Below are 19,839 nucleotides of genomic sequence, written 5' to 3' on the forward strand. Positions count from 1 at the left end.
TGATCAGTCCCCAGATAGTATGATTGGCGAGGCCTTTGCTGCTGCTGCCCCCCCCCCCCCTCCCACCTTGCCGCCCCGGGGGGCCAATGGCCAGCCGACAGACGCTTCACGAGCCGATAGCCGACGGGCGGGACACCTTACTAACCTCCAACTACCAATGCTGCGCGTGACTCGTAGTAGTCTGACCGCTCCTGTGGCCACTGCCCTCCGTGCCCTTGTACGTATGATTAGTATCCGTGGTAGTGGTGGTGGTGGTGCGTGTGGGAAGGGGTTGTTGGTGGTGGTGCGCGTGGTGGTGGGGTGGGCGTGGCGGTGGGTGTGGGTGTGGGGGGTGATCGGGTCGTGGTCTTGGACGGTGGCCTCTTTCAATTTTTGGCTGTTCATCTTGGACCGACACCTATAATGGGCAGACAAGGTGACCGGGAGTGGAAGGGGGAGTGGAAGGAGGGGGGGGGACGACACTTATGAGAAGAGCTTGTGGGTATGGATGTGGACATGGATGTGGGGTTGGCAGACTGCTCGGGCTGGAACTCGTGCTGGTGTGAATGGGCTCAAGTCTGCCGAGGTCTTCTCGGCTGCGGCTGGAGCAGGCGGCGCGTCGTCGGTGCTGGGCCGGATGGCTGGCCAGTCGACGATGGCTATGGGCACCATTGGTGCTCGTGGGTATGCGTCCGAGGCTGTGATGACGGTGGACACACCCGAAATGGGCGACTCCATCTCGTCGGGCACCGTGGCCGACTGGGAGAAGGGTGTCGGCGACTATGTCGAGGCCGACGAGGTGGTGTGCATGATCAACACCGACAAGATCGCTGTGCCTATCACCGCGCCGCAGGCGGGTGTCATCACTGAGATCCTGGTTGACGAGGACGAGGAGGCCGAGGTCGGCACTCCGCTGTACAAGCTCGACACCGCGGCGTCTGCGCCTGAGGCCAAGGCCGACTCGGCCGAGGAGCCCGCAGCCGAGGCCAAGGAGGAGGCCAAGGAGGAGGCTGCGCCGGCCAAGGAAGAGAAGCCTGCGGCAGCCAAGGAGACCAAGGCTGCGGCCAAGCCTGCGGCGGCCAAGCCTGCGGCGGCCAAGCCTGCAGCCAAGACCATGACTGGGGCGCGGACCGAGACCCGAGTCAAGATGACGCGGATGCGGCAGACCATTGCGGCGCGGCTCAAGGAGTCGCAGAACACGGCGGCGCTGCTGACCACGTTCCAGGAGATCGACATGACCGAGCTTATGGCGCTGCGCAAGAAGCACCAGGAGGCGTTTGTGGCCAAGCACGGCGTCAAGCTCGGCTTCATGTCGCCATTCATCAAGGCGTCGGCCAAGGCGCTGCAGGAGGTGCCGGCCATCAACGCGGTCATCGACGAGACCGACGTCGTCTACCGTGACTACGTCGACATCTCGGTCGCCGTCGCCACTCCCAACGGCCTTGTCGTCCCCGTCGTCCGCAACGCCGAGTCGCTCTCGTTTGCCGACGCCGAGCACGAGCTCGCCCGCCTCGCCGCCAAGGCCCGCGAGAACCAGATCTCGCTCGACGACATGGCCGGCGGCACCTTTACCATCTCCAACGGTGGTGTCTACGGCAGCTTGCTCGGCACCCCCATCCTCCAGTCCGGCCAGTCGGCCGTCCTCGGCATGCACGGCGTCTTCCCGCGCCTCCGCGAGGTCGACGGCGAGTTTGTCAAGCGCTCCATCATGATTGCCGCCCTCACCTACGACCATCGCCTCGTCGACGGCCGTGAGGCTGCCACCTTCCTCCGCACTGTCAAGCAGGGCATCGAGGACCCGACCTCGCTTCTCTTCGACCTGTAAAACCCTTCGAGCCTGCTCCCGCCACACCAAGATCGCCCCCCTGCTCTCGACGTCGACCACTTGTCTCTCGACCAGCACTCAGAATGGGGTGCGGCGGGTCAAAGTCTGCCGGAGAGCGGTCAACGAAGAATAAGCCCAAGCGAAAGCTAGAAAAACTAGACGTCAAACTTCCTGAAATCAAGGTATGTATGTCACACCCTTCCCCCACCTCTGAGTAGCTTACTACATGTACTTTACCATGCTGCAATCGCCGTCTCCATCCGCCAAGCCACGCTCTCTATCGAGACTCTTTCCGTCCCCTTCCCTCCCCTCCCTCCTGCCGCGCAAATTGAGTGTTCGCTCGTCAACGAACGTTATGCGCCAGTCGATGATGCTGACATGATGGACACCTCCGTTCCCACCACCACCACCACCGCCATGGGCATACCACTACATGCCACCTACACACCATATGCAGGTCGCCTACCCTGCCCCACTCTCCCACACCTCCCACTTGCTCGTCTCGACTTCTGCACCCCCCTCCCCCCTCTGCCACAGCCAACTGCCCTCGTCGCCCGCTCCTGGTTCATGGGCGGTTCGTCGTCGGCGGGTATGACGAGAACGGCGTCGTCATTGGGCAAGCTGTTTGGCTGTGGTGGGAGCAAGGACGTAGGGGAGGTGAGGGTATGGTCATCGGGTGCAGGATGTGGCTGGGCCTGGAATTGAGTTGATGGTGGCGGGCATGGCTCGCCTCCCGCCTGGAGCGTGGCTGGAGTGTGGCTGGAGGCTGGCTCGGCATGCGGGTCATACTCACTCCTTGATGGATGGTTGGGATTTGTAGAAAGGCAAGGTCAAGACTACGTACGGTGATGATCTGGATGTGGACGCTCTGGAAGCGCGCGCAGCCGAGGAGGCTGCGTCGCAGCTGAAGGATCTCAAAAAGGCCAAGAAGCGCGCACCTGCTGCGCCAGCGCCCGAGCCGGTCGGCTCGTGGTCGTCGCTCTCATCGGCGTCGGACAAGGGCGAGAAAAAGTCCAAGGCGGCCGTCATCGAGTTTACTGAAGCCGAGCTGGACGCCCTCGAGAAAAAGGGCCAGTCTGAGGCCAAGGCTGCGCTCCGTGGCGGCGGCAAGGGTGGTGGCAAGGGCCGCGGCAAGGGTCGTGCTGGCGGCCGGTCCGGCGGCCGCGGGCGTGGCCGGGCCAAGGGCCGGCGATGAACAAATGCAAGGGGAGTGAGAAGCGGACATACACAGCATGCAGCGCGCACTGGATTTAGTACAGAAGATCGCGGAAAGCGGCCTGGATGGCCTCGTTGAGCGCCTGGAGGCGGGCGACGACGACCTCCTCGCCGTCGGACGGCTCCTCAAACTTCATCTGGGTGAGCTCGTAGATGATGGTGTCGCCCATGGCGGCCTTGATGGCCGAGAGAGTAACCTTGGACGACGAGTCGCGCGAAGCCTCAACGGCGTTCTGCGCGAGATCGTGGAAGGTCACGATGTTGCGCATCATCCACACGGTCTTGTAGAACGGGCAGAACTGGTCGTACGTCGAGAAACCGTTCTGCTGCAGGTAGTCGTCGATGATGAGCTGAGCAACCTCGAGCACAATCTTCTCCGGCTCGCCAAGCGCGTCGGGCCCGACAAGCTGCACGTACTGGGCGAGCTTCTCCTGCTGCTGCAGGATCTTGCCGACCTTGGCGCGGAGCGCAACAAAGTCGGGGTAGTTGGCCTCATACCATGGCTCGAGCGCGTCCTTGTAGTTGGAGTACGACTTGGTCCAGTTGACCGAGGGAAAGTGCTTACGCTGCGCAAGCGACTTGTCGAGGCCCCAGAAGCACTGCACAATGGCAAGGGTCGCCGACGTGACCGGATCGGAGAAATCTCCGCCAGGCGGCGAGACGGCGCCGACAATCGAGACAGAGCCCGTCCGCGACGGCGAGCCCAGACAGTTGACACGCCCGCCGCGCTCGTAGAACGACGCGAGCCGCGCCCCAAGGTAGGCGGGGTACCCCGAGTCGGCTGGCATCTCCGCCAGCCGGCCCGAAATCTCACGCAGCGCCTCGGCCCAACGCGACGTCGAGTCGGCCATCATCGACACGTTGTATCCCTGGTCGCGGAAGTACTCTGAGAGCGTGATGCCGGTGTAGATCGATGCCTCACGCGCTGCCACTGGCATGTTCGACGTGTTCGCCACAAGCGTAGTCCGCTTCATGATCGACTCCTCCACTCCGGCAAAGTTGGCCTTGAGCTCCGGGAAGTCCTTGAGCACCTCGGCCATCTCGTTGCCGCGCTCGCCGCTGCATCACCGCCCCGCCGAACGCCCGTCACACCGCCATGCTTGTGGTCAGTCACACTCGGAACACATCCCCCTTGTCATCACACAAACAGACACACACACACACACACACACACACGCATCACACACACACACACACTTACCAGCCGACGTAGATGATGACGTCCGAGTTGGAAAACTTGGACAGCGCCTGCGAAATAACGGTCTTGCCGCAGCCGAAAGCGCCAGGAATGGCACAGGTCCCGCCCTGGACGACCGGGAACAGGCCGTCGAGCACCCGCTGCCCGGTCAGCAGCGGCGAGTTGCCCGAGAGCTTTTCGGCCACCGGGCGAGGGTTACGCACCGGCCACGTGTGCATCATGGTAAACTGCTTGGTCTCGCCCTCAAACTCGAGCTCGAGCACCACGTCCTCGAGCGAGTACGAGCCCGGCTCGGCGACGTACGTCACCGTGCCCATTGCCCGCGGCGGGAGCATGATCTTGTGGTTGACGAGCGACGACTCAAAGACCGAGCCGTAGATGTCGCCGCCGGTGAGGTGCGAGCCGACAGCGATGCCGTCGCCAAGCGAAAACTCCCACTGCCGCTGCCGGTCGAGCCCGGGCACGTTGACGCCGCGCGGAATGTAGATCGACTGCGTCATCTCTGCAATCGTCTCCAGCGGGCGCTGGATGCCGTCAAAGATGTTGTCCATGATACCCGGGCCGAGCTCGACCGAGAGCGGCTTGCCAGTCTTGAGGATCGGATCGCCGACCGTGAGGCCCGACGTCTCCTCGTACACCTGAATCGTCGCCGTATCGCCCTCCAGCCGAATGATCTCTCCCACCAGATTGTCGTGACCAACACGAACGAGCTCGTACATGGCCGCCCCGTGCATTTCCTCAGCCACCACCACCGGGCCGGACACCGACCGAATGATACCGTACTCGGACTCCTTCTCATCCTCCATGGACTTGATCAGCGCACGCGCATTCTGAAGAGCCTATCCTCGTGCATAGCCATCACCCCCATCCCCGCACACCCCACAGTCCATCCATCCAACCAACCACACACACACACGCACACACACCTATGAGTACACCACCCCTCCCCGTCGCCGTCCCTTCTCCCGTCTCGGTCGGTCAAAAATCGTCCGTCCGCCCACTACCTCGAGTGGTCACACCCGCCCACCAAAGTCATGAAGGAGGACTCTGAGACAAGCCAAGACTGGCTACACATGGTCAGACAACAATGCCGGTTGTCTTCATCCCGTTCTTCCCGCCGTCTTTCTGCTCCGTACACCAGCCATGTTGGTAGTCTTGCCTCCTTACAGCGCAAGTCACGTGTGACTGCACTCGCTCAACCAAAGCCATCCCCTCAACCAAAGAACGTGTTGATGACGGCTCGGCCCGCTCACCCTCGGTCACGCGACGACGCGTTCATGCTGACAGGTAGGCAGTGCCTTTGGGATCGATGCATGTGACATGTCATCATCAAAGTGGATGGGCGGCGGTGACTACGAGCTGCTCTGCTTACTATGGGCCCACGACCCGCCATGACTCGCGTGGCTTTTGTCTACGGCGTCATCGACGCCCTCTCCCCCAGCACCAACGCCGTCAGCTCCGCGCCATCGCGCAAGCGGAAGCGTCCCTCTGCAGCGGCTGCTCGTCACCACCACTTCCCCAAGAAAGCCGCCATGCGACGCGATTGCCTCGACTGCCGGAAGCTTCATTGTAGTCGATCACGGCTGCGGACCTTTTGCGCCGCGTGTGGCGTCCATCTCTGCATCACCGACTGTGTTCTGTTGTGGCAGCCAATAACACACTGTACTACTCTTTTACAACAATCCATGGACGTTGAGCGTCGCGGAGCGCGGCGGAGCGCGGCTTGCGCGATGGACAGATTTGTCCATTCCGTACCGTAAAGGGTAAAGGCGATACTTAGAAGCTCACAAGCGAGTGGATGCCACCCTCCTGCTGCGCAGCCGGCGAGCGGATCTCAAGCCGATCTCAAGCCGGAGCTTGCCGGACCAGAGCGCGTCGCGGAGCTCGGTGATGGAGCGGACGCCGATGTCCTGCAGGCCGTGGAGAATGCCCTTGCGGAGGTAAGGGACGTAGAGCGAGATGGAGCCCTTGTCCTGGACCGAACCGACGACGCCCTGCGCGACCTTGATCGAGTCGGCCTCGGAAAAGTAGCGGTTGTCCGAGCCCTTGGTCATGGCCTCGATGGATCCCATGCCGCGGTACTTCTTGACCCGGACGCCGTCGTGGTAAAAGTACTCGCCCGGCGCCTCCTCGGTGCCGGCAAGCATCGAGCCCATCATGACAGTCGATGCGCCCATGGAGAGCGCCTTTGTGATGTGCCCGACCGACCGGATGCCGCCGTCGGCAATGACCGGAATGCCAAACTGAGCCGCGTACTTGGCAACCTTGTACACAGCCGTCGCCTGGGCCCGCCCCACAGCCATGACCTCCTGGGTGGTGCAGATGGAGCCGACCCCCATGCCGATGCGGAGGCCGTCGACGCCGGCCTCAATCAGCGCCTTGGCCTGCGGCACAGTAACAATGTTGCCGCCGATGACGTCCACGGTCGGGAAACTCTCCTTGAGGTGTGCAATCATCTCGAGCTGGTAAATCGACGACCCGTTCGACGAGTCGATGACAATGACGTCCACGCCCGCCGCAATCAGCGCCGCCGCCCGGTCACGGTCTGCCGGCCGAGTCCCGATCGCCGCGCCCACCAGCAGCGACTTGGTCTCGTGGTCGACGGACGCGTTCGGGTAGTCGCGCCACGTCTTGAGGTCATGCCGCGAGACAAGACCCACAAGGTGGCCGTCGCTGTCCACAATTGGCAGCTTGCCGATCTTCTTGGCCTTGAGCAGCGCGTTCGCCTCGGCCAGCGCCACGCCCTCGGGCGCAGTCACAAGATCCGTCGTCATGACCTCAGACAGCGGCGTCTCCACGTCCTCCACAAAGTCAATGTCGCGGTTGGTCACGATGCCCACCACCACGCCGCCCATCGCCCCGGTGTCGGTGATCGGGATGCCGGTAAAGCCGCGCGCGGCCTTGATCTCCAGCACGTCACGGATGGTGGCGTCCGGCTTGAGGCAGACCGGATCGGTGATGAACCCGTTCTTAAACCGCTTGACAGCCTTGACCATCGCCACCTGCTCCTCCACCGAGTTGTTCGAGTGCAGAATGCCGATGCCGCCCTGCAGCGCCATCCCGATCGCCATCCGCGCTTCGGTCACCGTATCCATCGGCGACGAGACCAGCGGCGCCGAGAGCGTGATGTTCCGCGAGAGCTGTGCCTCGATCGAGACCTCCTCCACGCCAAACCCGATGTGTCCCGGCATCAGAATAATGTCCTCATACGTGTACCCGGTCCCGCGGTTCTTGACAAACAGCTCATGCGCCGAGAAGCCGTCGACCCACTCGTCAGACTCGATGTCGATCTTGTCCATGTTCATCGCCGCCATGTTCTGCACGCCACTCGACCACGAACGTTCCGTCAGTCCGTCAGTCAACACCGCAGCCCCTCCCATCTCCATCTCCCATCAAATCAAGCTGCCCGATCTGCCATCCGTCCGTTGCTTGTGGTTCGCCATTCCACCGTCCGTCACCAGAGAATCTACCTCATCCCTCCCCGCCGCCGCCTCCCCACCACCACCACACAAAACCACATGCATGGATTGCCCCTCCTCCCCCCTCCATACCACGTACTTGGTCTCCTCCGGAAGTTTGGTTGTCCCTAAGTGGAGTGCCAACAATGTCGGTCATGGTAGGGCCCTGGTTGGCAGGCAACGTCTGGTGGCCGTCGGATGATGACGACCATGACATGGCAATTTGCGGGTGGCGAGCGCGGCAGGCGATGGCACGCCAGTTGCTCACGACAGTTGTCATGGCTCTGCATGTACGAGATCGGGGAAATGCAGCTTGTTAAAGTCATGATGAGCCGGCCTTTCGCCTCTGATTGCTTTTCTCGATACTACCTCCCCACTTTTGGCATGCCGATCTCAGCTCATGGCTCTATATCCCTGCTCCTGCTTTCCTCGCACCTCGGCCTATGCACGCATCGCACGCGCCAAGGAGGTAACGCTGCAATCAGGCCACAGACACTCTTCGACGACCACCGCCACCATAGCCACCATCTATTCCTTGCCCACCATGACAAACACAACGCCATTGCCCTAGCAGCTCTCCCTCCCGGCCAACCTCCATCATCGCAGCAGCACACGTGACATTGCCTGCAGGCTGTGGGCACAAAGGCCCAGCAGCGGCAATGGGGAAGCGGCAGGCCGACCCAGCCACACCCAGCCACCCAGCCACAGCCACACCTCACTAACTTTTGCACTCCAAGTCTTTTGCATGTCTACGGAAGTGGCACAGGAGAGTGGCGCTGTGGCGCATGTTGTGACCAGCAGTGGTGGCGGTGGTAGCGGTGGTGGCGGTGGTGGTGGTGGTGGTGGTGGTGGTGGCAAGGGTGGTGATCAGGGTGGTGATCATGGTGGAGACGGTGGGAATGGGCAAGAAGTGATGCAGACCAAGTCACTGCCTATGTTTACAGGAGTGTACATGCCTGTGTGTGAGAACATGTGGGGAGTGCTCATCTTTCTTCGCTTCTCCCTCATTGTGGGTAAGGAGGGTGTTCTGGTCTCCCTCCTCGGTGTGGTGGCTCTCGCCTACACTGCTGTCCTCTTCACCACTCTCTCGCTCTCGGCGATCGTCTCTAATGAGCGTGGTACCTTTGGTCGCGGCGGTGCATATCGCCTCATCTCAAGAGCTCTCGGTGCTGAACTTGGTGGTGCTGTCGGTGTTATGTACTTTCTGGGCCTTATGTTTCTGGCGGTACTCGAAGTGCTCGGCACTGTCGAAGTCCTCATCGAGACTTTTCACGATGAGCTTCACTTTCCCGGCTCTGTCCAGCTCTTTGCCGTGGCCTTCTTCCTCCTCATCTCGGCCATGGTGTACGGCGGGACCAAGGTAGTGGCGCGACTGGGGGTGGTCTTTCTCTCGATTGTGGTTGCCTCGATGGCGTTGCTTGTCCTCGGTCTGCTCACCTCGGACAACTCGAGCACCGATCCGACTGCACCGCATGTGGAGATTACCGGCATGTCCGGCGAGACGCTTTCGCGCAACCTCGGGCCGGCGGTTCCGGGCATTTCGAGCTACACGGCGATGCTCGCGCTCTTCTTCCCCTCGTTCACCGGCATTCTCTCGGGCGCCAACCGGGCCGAGGTGCTTGCCTCGCCCAAGACAGCTATTCCATGGGGCACGCTCGGAGCCATTACCACCTCGCTCTGCATCTACTCGCTCATCATGATTCTCTGGGGCTCTGCTGTCCACAACGAGTACCTCCAGACGGCCAAGTTTATCATTGGCGACGTGCTGTTTCCGGTTGGCTGGCTCGCGCCACCGCTCATCATGCTCTCGTCGATGGCGCAGTCGCTGCAGATCATGATTGTGGCGCCCAAGGTGCTGCAGGCCATTGCGCACGACCGGATCATTCCATTCCTCGCGCCATTTGCCAAGCTCTCGCCGTCGGGCCAGGCTGTGCGTGCGCTGGCGCTCACGACCGGCCTCGCCATGGCAGCGTCGATGGTGGGCGACCTGGAGGTCATTGCCCCGATTCTCTCGCTCTGCTTCCTCCTCTGCTACTCGGCGCTCAACCTCTCGTGCTTTGTGCTCGAGCTCCTGCACGCGCCAGGGTGGCGCCCGCGGTGGCGGTACTTTCACTGGGGCACGGCGCTCGCCGGCTGCATCCTTTGCGTCATGCTCATGTTCCTTATGGCGTGGTACTGGGCCGTGGTTGTTTTTGCCATCTGGATTGCGCTCTACCTGTACATCAACTGGAAGGGCGTCGAGTCGTCGTGGGGCGACGGTCTCCGCGGCCTGGTCTACCAGCTCGCGCTCCGGTCGCTCCTCTCACAGGAGCTGGGCGCGCACTACTCGCGCAACTGGCGGCCGCAGCTTGTGGCGCTCATCGAGGTGACGCCGCTGCAGCTGCAGGCGCTGCAGCAGAACGCGTCGGGAGCCGGGCACAACACGCCGGCGACCATCCTCTCTGCGCCGCACACGCCAGCCTCGCACGAGCTCGACTTTCACACTGCGCTCGAGCTCGAGTCCTCGTTCAACTCGTCGCTCGACGGCGTCCTCTCGGTGGCGGCGCAGCTGCGCAAGGGCAACGGGCTCTGCATCGTGACCGCGCTCATGGAGGGCCTCTACGCCGAGAACCAGGGCGCGTCGTCGTTCCTTGCCAAGTACATCCAGGACCAGATGGACTCGCACCAGCTCCGTGGCTTCCCGCAAGTTGTGGTCGGCCCTGCCTTCCTCCAGTCGCGCGACTACGTAATCCAGACCTCGGGCCTCGGTGGCCTCCAGCCAAACACGGTGCTGATGGAGTACCCGGAAGGCTGGCGCGAGGAGGCGCTCATCTCGTCGGCGGTCCAGTTTGTCGACTCGCTCATCTCGGTCTCGACCTCGGACAAAGCTGCGCTCATTCTCCGGAACCCGACCAAGGACTTTCCGTCGTCGTCGTCGACCTCGTCCAACGTGGCGCTCGAGACCGGGACCATCGACGTGTGGTGGATTCTCCACGACGGAGGCCTTCTCATCCTCCTCTCGTACCTCCTCCGCAAGCACGAAATCTGGGCTGGTTGCGCTCTCCGCATCTTTACGGTGGTGGAAGAGGGCGACGACTCTGAAGCCATCCACGCCGACCTGGTCAAGAAGGTCGAGTCGCTCCACATCGACGCCACCGTCGCCGTCGTCGTCCTCCCCAACGACTCGATCCACCCGTACTCGGTCGACTGGATGTCGCGGGCCAAGGTGCATGAAAACTTTATGCGCGACCTCAACGTGACGGTCGAGGCGCTCCCGTCCGAGGTGCTCTCCATTGCAGAGACCGCCACCGCGCACCGCGGCCTGCGCTCCATCCCATCGACCGTCGACCTCGAGGCGCTGCGGCTGCCCAAGTTTGCACGGGCGCAGAACGCGCAACTGGCGGCGACGCGCGCCGAGCCGGGTGCGTCGTATGGCTCGGGCGCCATCCAGTGGCAGCTCGAGGGTACGCCGTACACCTTTGAGCCCGACGACTACGAGTACGGCGAGTACGAGTACGAGTACGGCGAGTACGACGAGGAGCAGGAGGCCAACGACGACTCGTCATCTTTCTGCTCCTACGACTCGTCGCTGCTGAGCTCGGACGAGCCGGAGGCCCAAGCCCCGGCCCCGGCAGCCGTCCACAACCCGCACGCCCCGCACCGCCCGTCGGGCCTCCGCCACTCGCACCGCCGCTCCGACTCGCCGTCGCTCTCGGCGTCGGCGCCGTCGTCGGCGCTCGGCGACACCCTCGGCCCGCTCCCGACCGACGACGACCTTGACCTCGACCATGGCTCGCGCCGCCGTGGCTCGCGCAAGCCCCGCTCGCGCAAGCCCGTCTCGCGTGGCTCGCGCAAGACTGGCGCGCGCAGGGCGAGTGACACAGCAGGCAGCCTGCGCAAGCGGACTCGCTCGCGCTCCCGCTCGCGCTCGCGCTCTCGCTCGCGCTCGCGCTCGCGCTCCCGCTCCCACGGCGGGCCGCGCCGCCGCGGCGGTGCGGCTGCTGTGCCCGCACCGGCGCCGGCGGCGCTCCCGCGCATCCACCGGTCGTCGTCCGTGCTCTCGACAACGTCGACCAAGGGCGACACCGCGCAGTCGATCGACCTCCTCTCGCGGCAGCTCATGTCGATGAAGTCGATGGCCAACATGGGGGAGACCATCCAGCTCGAGTCGATCGAAGCGCTCCGCGACGCCCATGGCGACTGGAGCAAGCTCAACAAGGCTATCCTCGCCCAGTCGCGGCAGGCCTCGCTTGTCCTCATCAACCTGCCCGACGTGTACCTCAACGACGAGCTCCTCACCCAGCGCCACACGAAGGACGTCATCACGTACATGAGCTACATCGAGGTACTCTCGTCCAACCTCAACCGCGTTCTCTTTGTCCACGGTACCGGTAAGGAACTGGTTGGCTCGTTCTAGCTGTCGCCACTGCACGAGAGCGTCGCCTTGCCCTCGCGTTCTGCAACAAACCCAAGCCCAGCCTCACACATCTCACTCATAGCGGCAGCAAGCGCAGCGATGCGCTCGCAGCTTGCTCTGCCTGGCGGCAGATCGACCTCGGCGCGACCGCGCCTCGCATCAAGCACGCGCACAATGTCGGCCACAACGCTATCATTGAGCGGGGCGTTGGCGAGCCGGACAATGTCGATGGAGTTGTCAGCAAATGGAAGAGCCTCGCCGCAGCCGAAGATGACGTTGCCGACAAGCACGTTGCAGTTGACGGCCACCACGCTAACATCATCGTCAGAGCAACTGCGATCGCACGACTCTTCACCGCCGATGTCGATCGCCACTGGTCCAACACCACAGCATGAGCGTATGTCCTCCCGGGTGAGCACCGCGTTGTACGGCATCAATCTCCTTCTCACTTCCTCTGAGCCGGCAAAGCACCCGCGAGCGACCAAGAGCCAGACCGCCGGCCCCGGCTGCAGCCGCTCCCTCAGGGCCGTCACACAAATTGCGCGCTTTGGTGGGCTTTGTTTTGCAGATGCACCTGTTGGTGGGGGCGGGGGCTGAGGGGGCGGCGGAGTGAGAGTGCTTGTGGTGATGCCCATGGATGAGTGCTGGGTGTAGGCATGCGAGAGTGAGGTGTACGTACGCAGGGCCAGTTGCGTAGTGTGCAGGTGGTGTGATTAATGCTTTAGTTGCCACGCCCATACACATCGTCATCGTCCGAGTAGTAGTCGTCGTAGATGTCGGCAGCCATAGCGGCGAGGAGGTGCTGGGCACGAGCACGATCGGCGTCGCTGTCGCCGTTTTCGGCACCCGAGCCAAAGACGGCGTGGCGGCGAGGGCGCGGGCGGCGGTCATGGCGGCCTTTTGGTCGGCAAGCGCGGCAAAGTACGCGTCCATGCGATCGTTAATGGTCTTGGCGTGGACGGTGAGAAAGTCGGCCATCGAGGCCGAGCCGGCGCGCTGGAGGCGATCACAGAGGGCTGGGCGGAGGACGCCGGCGATTTTGTGGTCGTTGAGGACGAGGCGCGACTTGATGACCTCGAGCATGGTCTTTGTGATGCTTGCGGGCGTGGCAGAGTCGAGCGGTTTGCCCATGCGCTTGAGCGTCTCTTCAACCCGGTCGACGAGCCAGGCGACGCGGGCTGGGTCGCCGTCCGACGCATTGCCGCCATCAGCGGCGCATGCGGGTTGGAGCGTTGAGCTGAGGCTCGCAAACTGGGCGAGGATCGGCCCGTCTGTGGCAGCACGCGGGGCGTTGGCGACAGTGAGGTCGGCAGCAACGTTCGACTGGAGCTCGACAAGCGACTGGTCGAGGACGACGTCAAGCGGCGCGTTGGCCGGGAGCTCGAGAGCTTCGAGCGCGGCAGTGAGCTCGGCCGGCTTGGGGAGGTCGACGATGCCGCCGGACGAGTCAAAGGCTGATGAGAGCATGGCGCGGAGGGTGTTGATAGCTGAGAGAGCCGCGAGGCCGAGCGGCTTGGCAAAAGCGACCTTGCAGACCTTGCCTGAGCCGGCGGTGGTCGAGTCGAGCCAGTAGACCACGCCGACAATGGTGTCGCTCGCCAGGCCGCCAACCACGGCCTGTAGCTCCCAGCCACGGGAAATAGTGGTGAGGAGGATGCCGTCGTAGAGGGGGAGTGGCTCAAGGAGGGTGCAGCCGGTGGCGCGGAAGATGTCGGCCGAGTTGGTGCCCTGGATGGTGGCGGCGACGGCGCGGGCGGTCTTGGTCGAGGTGTCGACAAGGGCGTAGCCGGCGAGCGGCGAGCGGAAGTACGGGTAGACTTTGCCGGCGTCGGAGAAGCCGCCCATGGGGGCCCATGTGAGCTGCCAAGGCGACATCGGCGGCTGGACGTCGACGGTCTTGGCCTTGCCGAGGACCATGCCAACGACGGAGGCCTTGGACGGGAGCTTCATCCGCCCGCGGCCATTGGCGAGCTGCAGCATGAGCTGCACCTCGAGCGCGAGCTTGGGCCGGGCATCCAGTTGATCGGCGGGTGGCGTCAGCGGAGCCGGAGGCTCCGGGAAGACCATGGCGTACCAGCCCGAGCCGCGGTGGAGGGTAAAGTCGAGCGGAGGTCCATCGCCTTCGGCGACGAGCGCCGATTTGAGGTACGACTCGGAGGCCTCGGGCAGCGAGTTCCAGATGACGGTGCGCTCTGGCGGGAGGCCGCGGGCGAGGACAGCCGGTGCGATCTTGACGTTTTTGGGCGTCTTTGAGCCGCGGAGGTAGTTGAGCGGGAACGCGGCGGCGAGGAGGGCCTTGAGACGCGGGTCCGGGGCGACGCGGCCGGCGGCTGAGTTGTGGACGCGGAGCTTGGAGAGCGAGTAGACGGCGGCGCGGACAGAGCCCTGGGCGGGAAGGAAGGTCATAACCTTTGTGGCGATCTCCTTGACGAGGTTCTCCAGCTGCGAGATGCGCTTCCACGAGACGGCACGTGCGCGGCAAAAGCGGGCGAGTGCGGAGCGCTCGGTGCCGGGGCGGGCCTTGGCGCGCTTGGCGAGCCAGGAGCGGAAGAGGCGAAGGACAGCGATGGGCTCCGAGTAGGCGCCGGCATCGTACTTTGCGCGGTCGAGGAGCGATTCGTGCATGCGTGCGCGGAACTCGGCGAGCGACTTGAGGAAGAACGGCGAGGGGAGCGAGAAGACGTCCTGGATGGTGAGTGCGGCAGCCATGATGATGCCGTCGACCGGGAGGCCAAAGGTGACGCCGAGAAAGACGAGGCGGGCGTACTTCAGGTCGACCGGGAGGGCCATGGCCATGTGGCCGAGGATGGTGATCTCGGCGTCTTCGGCGCGCGAGCGCATGGCGCCCCAGGCATCGAGCTCCTCCAGGGCGCGGACGACACGTGACTCTGCGGGCGGGGTGATGATCTTGGCGAGGACGTCCTTGACAGAGCCGAGGCCGAGCTGGCGGATGCGGAGGACTAAGCGCTCGAGCGGCATGCGCTCGATGTCGGGCTTGCCGTACTCGGGCATGTAGTCTTCAAAGAAGAACTTGGGGTACATGCGGACAACAGTGCCGGGCGAGAGGCGGCCAGCGCGGCCGGAGCGTTGCTTGGCCGACGACTTTGCAGCCCATGAGCGGAGGAGGCAGGTCATGTTGGACTTGGGATCGTACTGGACCACCTTTTCGAGGCCGTAGTCGAGGACGGCGGTGAGGCCCGGGACGGTGATGGATGACTCGGCGATGTTGGTGGCGAGGACGACGTTGGTGGCGTCGAGCGGCGGGGCGTTGAAGGCGGCCTCCTGCTCGGCGCGCGGGATGGAGGAGTGAAGGACGACGAGGTTAAGAAGCGGCTTGGACTCGCGTCCGACGGTGCCCGAGTGGGTGAGCGCCGAGTAGACGTTGGCGTTCTGCTCAAACATGTCGTACAGCTCGGTGATAGCGCCGAGGCCGGGCAGAAAGATGAGAACGGCGGCGCCGGGCTCGGCGAGCGCCTCGACGACGCCGACGCCCGCGCGGAGGAGCGGGACAAGGACCTCGGGCTTGGCGAGGAGCGGCGGGACGCGAGCGTGGGAGACGTACGCTGGAGCGGCGGCCGGGCCAGGCTGGGCGAGAGTGGCAAAGGCAGCCTTGTCGGGCAGCGTCGCGCCAAACGACTTGCAGAAGGTCTTCAGGCCCTGGAAGAGCGAGGCACGGGTAGCTTCATCGACCTCGACCTCGAAGAACGCGTCGTGTGGATCAAAGTCGGGCGCGGAGGCCGGAGCGACCGCGTCGCCGTCGCCATCCTCGTGGACGACGATGGCACGCTCGACGTCGGCGAGATCGCAAATGGTGTCTAGGTAGACAACGCGCGAGGGGAAGCGGTGGACGCCGACAAAGACCTTGGGCGGGCGAGCGTCTGCCACCACGACGCGCTCGGTGGCGCCGGTCTCGGCGTTGGTTGTCTCGATGGGACGCATAAAGTAGTCGACAAAGACCTTGACGTCCATGGTGGCGGACATGAGGATGAGCTTGACACCGTACTGGCGGAGGTGGAGCTTGAGGACAAGCGTGAGGAGGTCCATGTCCAGGTCACGCTCGTGGACCTCGTCGAGGACGACGTGGGTGTAGTCTGCCAGCGCGTCCGGGTGGTGGACAAGGAGGGCGAGGAGGTAGCCGGTGGTGACAAAGGTGAGCGCAGTACGGCCGCGGGCGGCGGCGTGCTCGCCACCGATGCGGTAGCCGACTTCTGCGCCGAGGCGCGAGCCGCGCATGTTGGCGACGTGACGGGCGAGCGAGACGGCGGCGAGGCGGCGCGGCTGGGTGACGATGATACGGGCTTCCGGGTGGGCGTCGAGGATAAACTGCGGGACCATGGTCGACTTGCCGCACCCGGTCTCGCCCTCGATGCACACGATCTGCTGGGAGTCGATGAGCTGGACAATGTGGTCGCGATGTGCCGAGACCGGAAGGCCCTCGCCCATGGCCTTGAGCTGGGCGAGCTCGTCTACCGACGGCGGCGCGGCGGCGGCGCGGGCAGCGGCCTCCGAGGCGGCGGCGGCGGCGGCGGTGGCGGCGGCCTCGACGGACTCGGCGTAGTAGTCGAGCGTCGGCTGCGCGAGGCCGGTGAGTGCGGTTTGGAAGACGTCGCGGAGCTCGGGGCATTCCATAGCCTCGGCGGCGTCAAAGCCTTCGGCGGCGAGTGCGGCGTAGAAAGCGAGCGTGGAGAGGACAGACGAGGGGCGGGGGAACGATGCCGTTGGAAGGCCGATGAGACGGGCGAGAGCCTTGACGTACTTGTAGACGAGCTGAAGCCAGGCAAAGATAGAGACCGCGCGGAGGGCTGGGCGGTCAGCGCCGGGCGTGAGGCCCTCCTCAGCCTCGAGCGCAGCGAGGTAGCTGGCGGCGCGAGACGACGACGAGCGGGCGGCGACCATGGCAGTAGCGATGCGAGCGAGCTCGTCCATCGAGAGGCCGACGCGTGAGCCGAGAACAGCGATGACGCGAACGAGAGTGGTAAAGTAGTAGCCGGAGAGGACTTGCGGCTCGTCCGTGGTCGGCGGGACCTGGCGGGTGCCCTGCGAGGTGGCGACGGCAATAAAGTACTCAAAGAAAGCGGCCGAGAGGTCAAACGAGATGCGCGGGGCGCGGACAAGAGCGAGGAGCGGGCCGTCGAGAGCGGCGTGTGGGATGCCGGCGGCGGTGAGCGGAGCAAAGAAGGTCTGCGAAAAGTGCGAGGCAATGACCGACCAGCGCTCGCGCGCAACCATGCGGACGTTATCACCGATGCGGACAAACTCGGCGACGGCCGGCAGGCCGCACCAGCCGCCGAGGACGATCTCGTAAAATACCAGCCGGAGCGGGGCGACGAGGTCGGTGGCGGAGAGCTGCGAGGCCTGCAGCGTCTCCAGAGGAAGCGAGCACCAGGCCTCGCCACGGAGGGCGACGGTGCGGGCCCACGAAGGGACAGTGCCGGCGGCGAGTGCGTCGAGGACGGCAGGCGGGACGCCGGAAATACCGGTGGCAACAGTGGTGACGGCAGCATCCTGCTCGGGCGAGGCCTGCGGCTGGACGTACGAGGTGACCGACGAGCCGTAGAATGAGCGGGCGTAGGTGATGGCGCGGCAGACGTCGCCGTCACGATGCATGAGGTCGACCAAAACAGGCGCAGCCTCGAGCTGCGGCGACGGGAGCGCCATGAGCCAGCCCGAAGCCTCGGCCGGCGCAACCCATGTCCGCTTCTCGGAGCGGTGGTAGTCTTTGAGTCCAAGCATGCCCGGCAAGTTGTAGCGGTGGACAAAGTGCGAGGAAAAGTCGTCGCCAAGGACGATGGCGACCTCGATGAGGGCGTCGACCGAGTCGCCGAGGCCAAGGCTGCGGGCGACGCGGATCGGCTCGATGAGCCAGCCCTCGAGAGGCAAGCTGGGATCAGCCACCGCCGCCGCCAAGTTGAGCCAGGGCAGCGGGAGGTAGCGAATGGGCCCCGCCATGACGGCAAAGTCAGTGTCAAAGCCGAGGATGGCAGCGACGGCGCCGGGCGCGGCGGCCTCGGCCGTCCGCATGACATCGGCCATGATCGGATCGGCCTCGCCGTCGCAGCTCACAATAGTGACGTGGTCCATGCCCGCCAGCGCTTCGAGCGCCTCCTCCTTCATCAGCGGCGGCTTTGTCCACGGCAGGCCGATGGGCGAGGAGTAGCCTGCCAGGGCGGCCATGGCCGCGGCCATGTCGGCAATGCCCTCGTTCATCCGCGAGATCCATGCGTTCCGCTTGGCAACAACGCCGTTTGTTGACGACAGCGAGCCGCGATCAGCACCCGTGGCACCGGCCGCACCTGCAGCGGCGGCAGCCTTGAGCGATGACGCCGAGGCCGAGCCCCGAGATCCGTCCATGTACAGCTCGACATCAAAGCCACGACGAGTAAGAGCATCAAGGGCATGTGTGAGCGCAGGGCCAACGATGGCATAATCAACGCCAAGGAGAGCCAAGTACTTGAGACCGCCAGCATCGGCACGTTCTCGCAGAGCGCCTTGCACGACATGGAAGATGAAGCCAAGTCCGTCGACCAGGAGTCGTGGACGATGGCTTGCATCATCACTCGCGTCCGTCGCCACCTCGGCCTTCCACTCTACAGCCACGGTGCTTTGTTTCTCTTGCAGGTATGTCCATAGTCCGCGAATGCCCATGTTGTGCAGGAGGGGTACGGTGCGGTGCGGTGCGACGCGGTTCGGCGTGGTGCGGTCCGGTGACGGCTGGTGTCGTCACCTGGGATGGATCCGAGTTGAGTTCGTGTGGCGGGGCGCTGCCGGCTCTGGTCATGATGTGATGGTTGTTGGCTAGATCGGGAATGAACAGAGAGTCGAGAAGGGTCGGGAAGGGTTGGAGAGGTAAAGCAGGGTGGCAAGGGTGGTAGAGACAGCGGGGAGGATGAGGAGGAAAAGAAGGCTTGGAGATTTGTGGAGAACTGTGATCAAATCGCGAAACGTCGATCTGTGATCAATCGTCTTTTCTGCGCAGCCTCTGACGTGCAGATATTTGCTTGTATTTCAGACCGATCTCGTTGCATTCTCTTCTTGCACCTCCCGCCACACCAGCAACACCTTTGCGCTCACTCATGTACAACCTTCTAGGTTGTTTGTTGAGCGGTGCTTGCGTAGGATGGCATTGTGGCGCACTCGGACGTCGGGCGAAATTCTTGTCAGCCCAAGTGGCAGGTGGCGACTGCGGCTGGTGGGGGGGGGGGTCAGGGATAGGGCCTTTGGGAGGGGGGTACACTCGACTGGCAAGGTAGTCAGCAAGTATGGTGCGCAAGGCACGTATGGTGGACAAGGTAGACGCTGTGCTTGCAGTCCCACTCAAGGCGTTCAACGTCCCGCTGGTCAAGTTCAAGGTCCCGCGAGTGGAGCGGCCGTCGACCACGGTGGTCTTTGCCCTGCTCTTCATCTCGTATGTGGTTGTCCTCTCGGGCGTCATCTACGACGCCATCATCGGGCCGCCGGCCTTTGGTACCGAGCAGGATGCTAATGGTGTTGTCCGGCCGGTCACCTTTCTCAAGTACCGCATCAATGGCCAGTACATTATCGAGGGCATGACGTCCGGCATGGTGTACGGCCTCGGCGCCGCTGGCTTTATCCTCATCGAGATCGCACGCTCGTCCTCGGGCACCCCGCGCCTGGCTATGCTCGGCGCAGGTATGGCTGCCATCGTCCTCGCCTTCTTCCTCTCCATCCAGTTTATCCGCATGAAGATCCCGGGCTACCTCCGCTGAGGATGATAAACGCGATGCGCTGCGGTGCGCTGATAGCAAAT

At 63.8% G+C, this 19,839-nt stretch overlaps 7 protein-coding genes across 7 annotated transcripts; 4 read left to right on the plus strand and 3 right to left on the minus strand.

Annotated features, from left to right (window-relative positions):
• The first annotated feature begins 147 nt into the window (after positions 1 to 147).
• On the plus strand, positions 148 to 1,819 carry AMSG_02895 (dihydrolipoamide succinyltransferase). Its single transcript, XM_013905276.1, has 2 exons — positions 148 to 217; positions 515 to 1,819. Exons 1-2 carry the CDS (start codon positions 158 to 160, stop codon positions 1,802 to 1,804), a joined length of 1,350 nt encoding a protein of 449 aa, XP_013760730.1. The 5' UTR covers positions 148 to 157; the 3' UTR covers positions 1,805 to 1,819.
• Positions 1,820 to 1,849: 30 nt separating this feature from the next.
• On the plus strand, positions 1,850 to 3,076 carry AMSG_02896 (uncharacterized protein). Its single transcript, XM_013905277.1, has 2 exons — positions 1,850 to 1,986; positions 2,625 to 3,076. Exons 1-2 carry the CDS (start codon positions 1,888 to 1,890, stop codon positions 2,997 to 2,999), a joined length of 474 nt encoding a protein of 157 aa, XP_013760731.1. The 5' UTR covers positions 1,850 to 1,887; the 3' UTR covers positions 3,000 to 3,076.
• On the minus strand, positions 3,055 to 5,378 carry AMSG_02897 (V-type proton ATPase catalytic subunit A; the record flags this gene model as incomplete). Its single annotated transcript, XM_013905278.1, has 3 exons — positions 5,354 to 5,378; positions 4,221 to 5,056; positions 3,055 to 4,078 (listed from the first exon to the last, which is right to left on the minus strand). Exons 1-3 carry the CDS (start codon positions 5,360 to 5,362, stop codon positions 3,055 to 3,057), a joined length of 1,869 nt encoding a protein of 622 aa, XP_013760732.1. The 5' UTR covers positions 5,363 to 5,378.
• Positions 5,379 to 5,875: 497 nt separating this feature from the next.
• AMSG_02898 (inosine-5'-monophosphate dehydrogenase) lies at positions 5,876 to 7,832 on the minus strand (the record flags this gene model as incomplete). Its single annotated transcript, XM_013905279.1, has 2 exons — positions 5,876 to 7,534; positions 7,776 to 7,832. 2 exons carry the CDS (start codon positions 7,830 to 7,832, stop codon positions 6,002 to 6,004), a joined length of 1,590 nt encoding a protein of 529 aa, XP_013760733.1. The 3' UTR covers positions 5,876 to 6,001.
• A 674-nt stretch (positions 7,833 to 8,506) lies between these two features.
• AMSG_02899 (potassium-chloride cotransporter) lies at positions 8,507 to 12,206 on the plus strand. Its single transcript, XM_013905280.1, has one exon. The coding sequence runs from the start codon at positions 8,589 to 8,591 to the stop codon at positions 12,069 to 12,071; it is 3,483 nt and encodes a 1,160-aa protein (XP_013760734.1). The 5' UTR covers positions 8,507 to 8,588; the 3' UTR covers positions 12,072 to 12,206.
• A 586-nt stretch (positions 12,207 to 12,792) lies between these two features.
• AMSG_02901 (uncharacterized protein) lies at positions 12,793 to 18,728 on the minus strand (the record flags this gene model as incomplete). The annotated part of the gene is made up of 2 exons (XM_013905281.1): positions 12,931 to 18,728; positions 12,793 to 12,898 (listed from the first exon to the last, which is right to left on the minus strand). Exons 1-2 carry the CDS (start codon positions 18,714 to 18,716, stop codon positions 12,793 to 12,795), a joined length of 5,892 nt encoding a protein of 1,963 aa, XP_013760735.1. The 5' UTR covers positions 18,717 to 18,728.
• Positions 18,729 to 19,313: 585 nt separating this feature from the next.
• AMSG_02902 (DC2 protein) lies at positions 19,314 to 19,822 on the plus strand. Its single transcript, XM_013905282.1, has one exon. It carries the CDS (start codon positions 19,331 to 19,333, stop codon positions 19,796 to 19,798), a length of 468 nt encoding a protein of 155 aa, XP_013760736.1. The 5' UTR covers positions 19,314 to 19,330; the 3' UTR covers positions 19,799 to 19,822.
• The last annotated feature ends 17 nt before the right edge of the window (positions 19,823 to 19,839 follow it).

The sequence above is a fragment of the Thecamonas trahens genome (assembly GCF_000142905.1).
Source record: "Thecamonas trahens ATCC 50062 unplaced genomic scaffold supercont1.10, whole genome shotgun sequence".
Taxonomy (NCBI): domain Eukaryota; order Apusomonadida; family Apusomonadidae; genus Thecamonas; species Thecamonas trahens.

What these genes read in the sequence shown, in the direction of transcription:
- AMSG_02899 (XM_013905280.1), top strand. Translation starts at nt 8,589, where the DNA reads ATGCAGACCAAGTCACTGCCTATGTTTACAGGAGTGTACATGCCTGTG.
- AMSG_02896 (XM_013905277.1), top strand. Translation starts at nt 1,888, where the DNA reads ATGGGGTGCGGCGGGTCAAAGTCTGCCGGAGAGCGGTCAACGAAGAAT. An exon ending in TCAAACTTCCTGAAATCAAG is followed by an intron (nt 1,987 to 2,624) that starts GTATGTATGTCA and finishes TGGGATTTGTAG; the next exon opens with AAAGGCAAGGTCAAGACTAC.
- AMSG_02895 (XM_013905276.1), top strand. Translation starts at nt 158, where the DNA reads ATGCTGCGCGTGACTCGTAGTAGTCTGACCGCTCCTGTGGCCACTGCC. An exon ending in CCACTGCCCTCCGTGCCCTT is followed by an intron (nt 218 to 514) that starts GTACGTATGATT and finishes TGGGGTTGGCAG; the next exon opens with ACTGCTCGGGCTGGAACTCG.
- AMSG_02902 (XM_013905282.1), top strand. Translation starts at nt 19,331, where the DNA reads ATGGTGCGCAAGGCACGTATGGTGGACAAGGTAGACGCTGTGCTTGCA.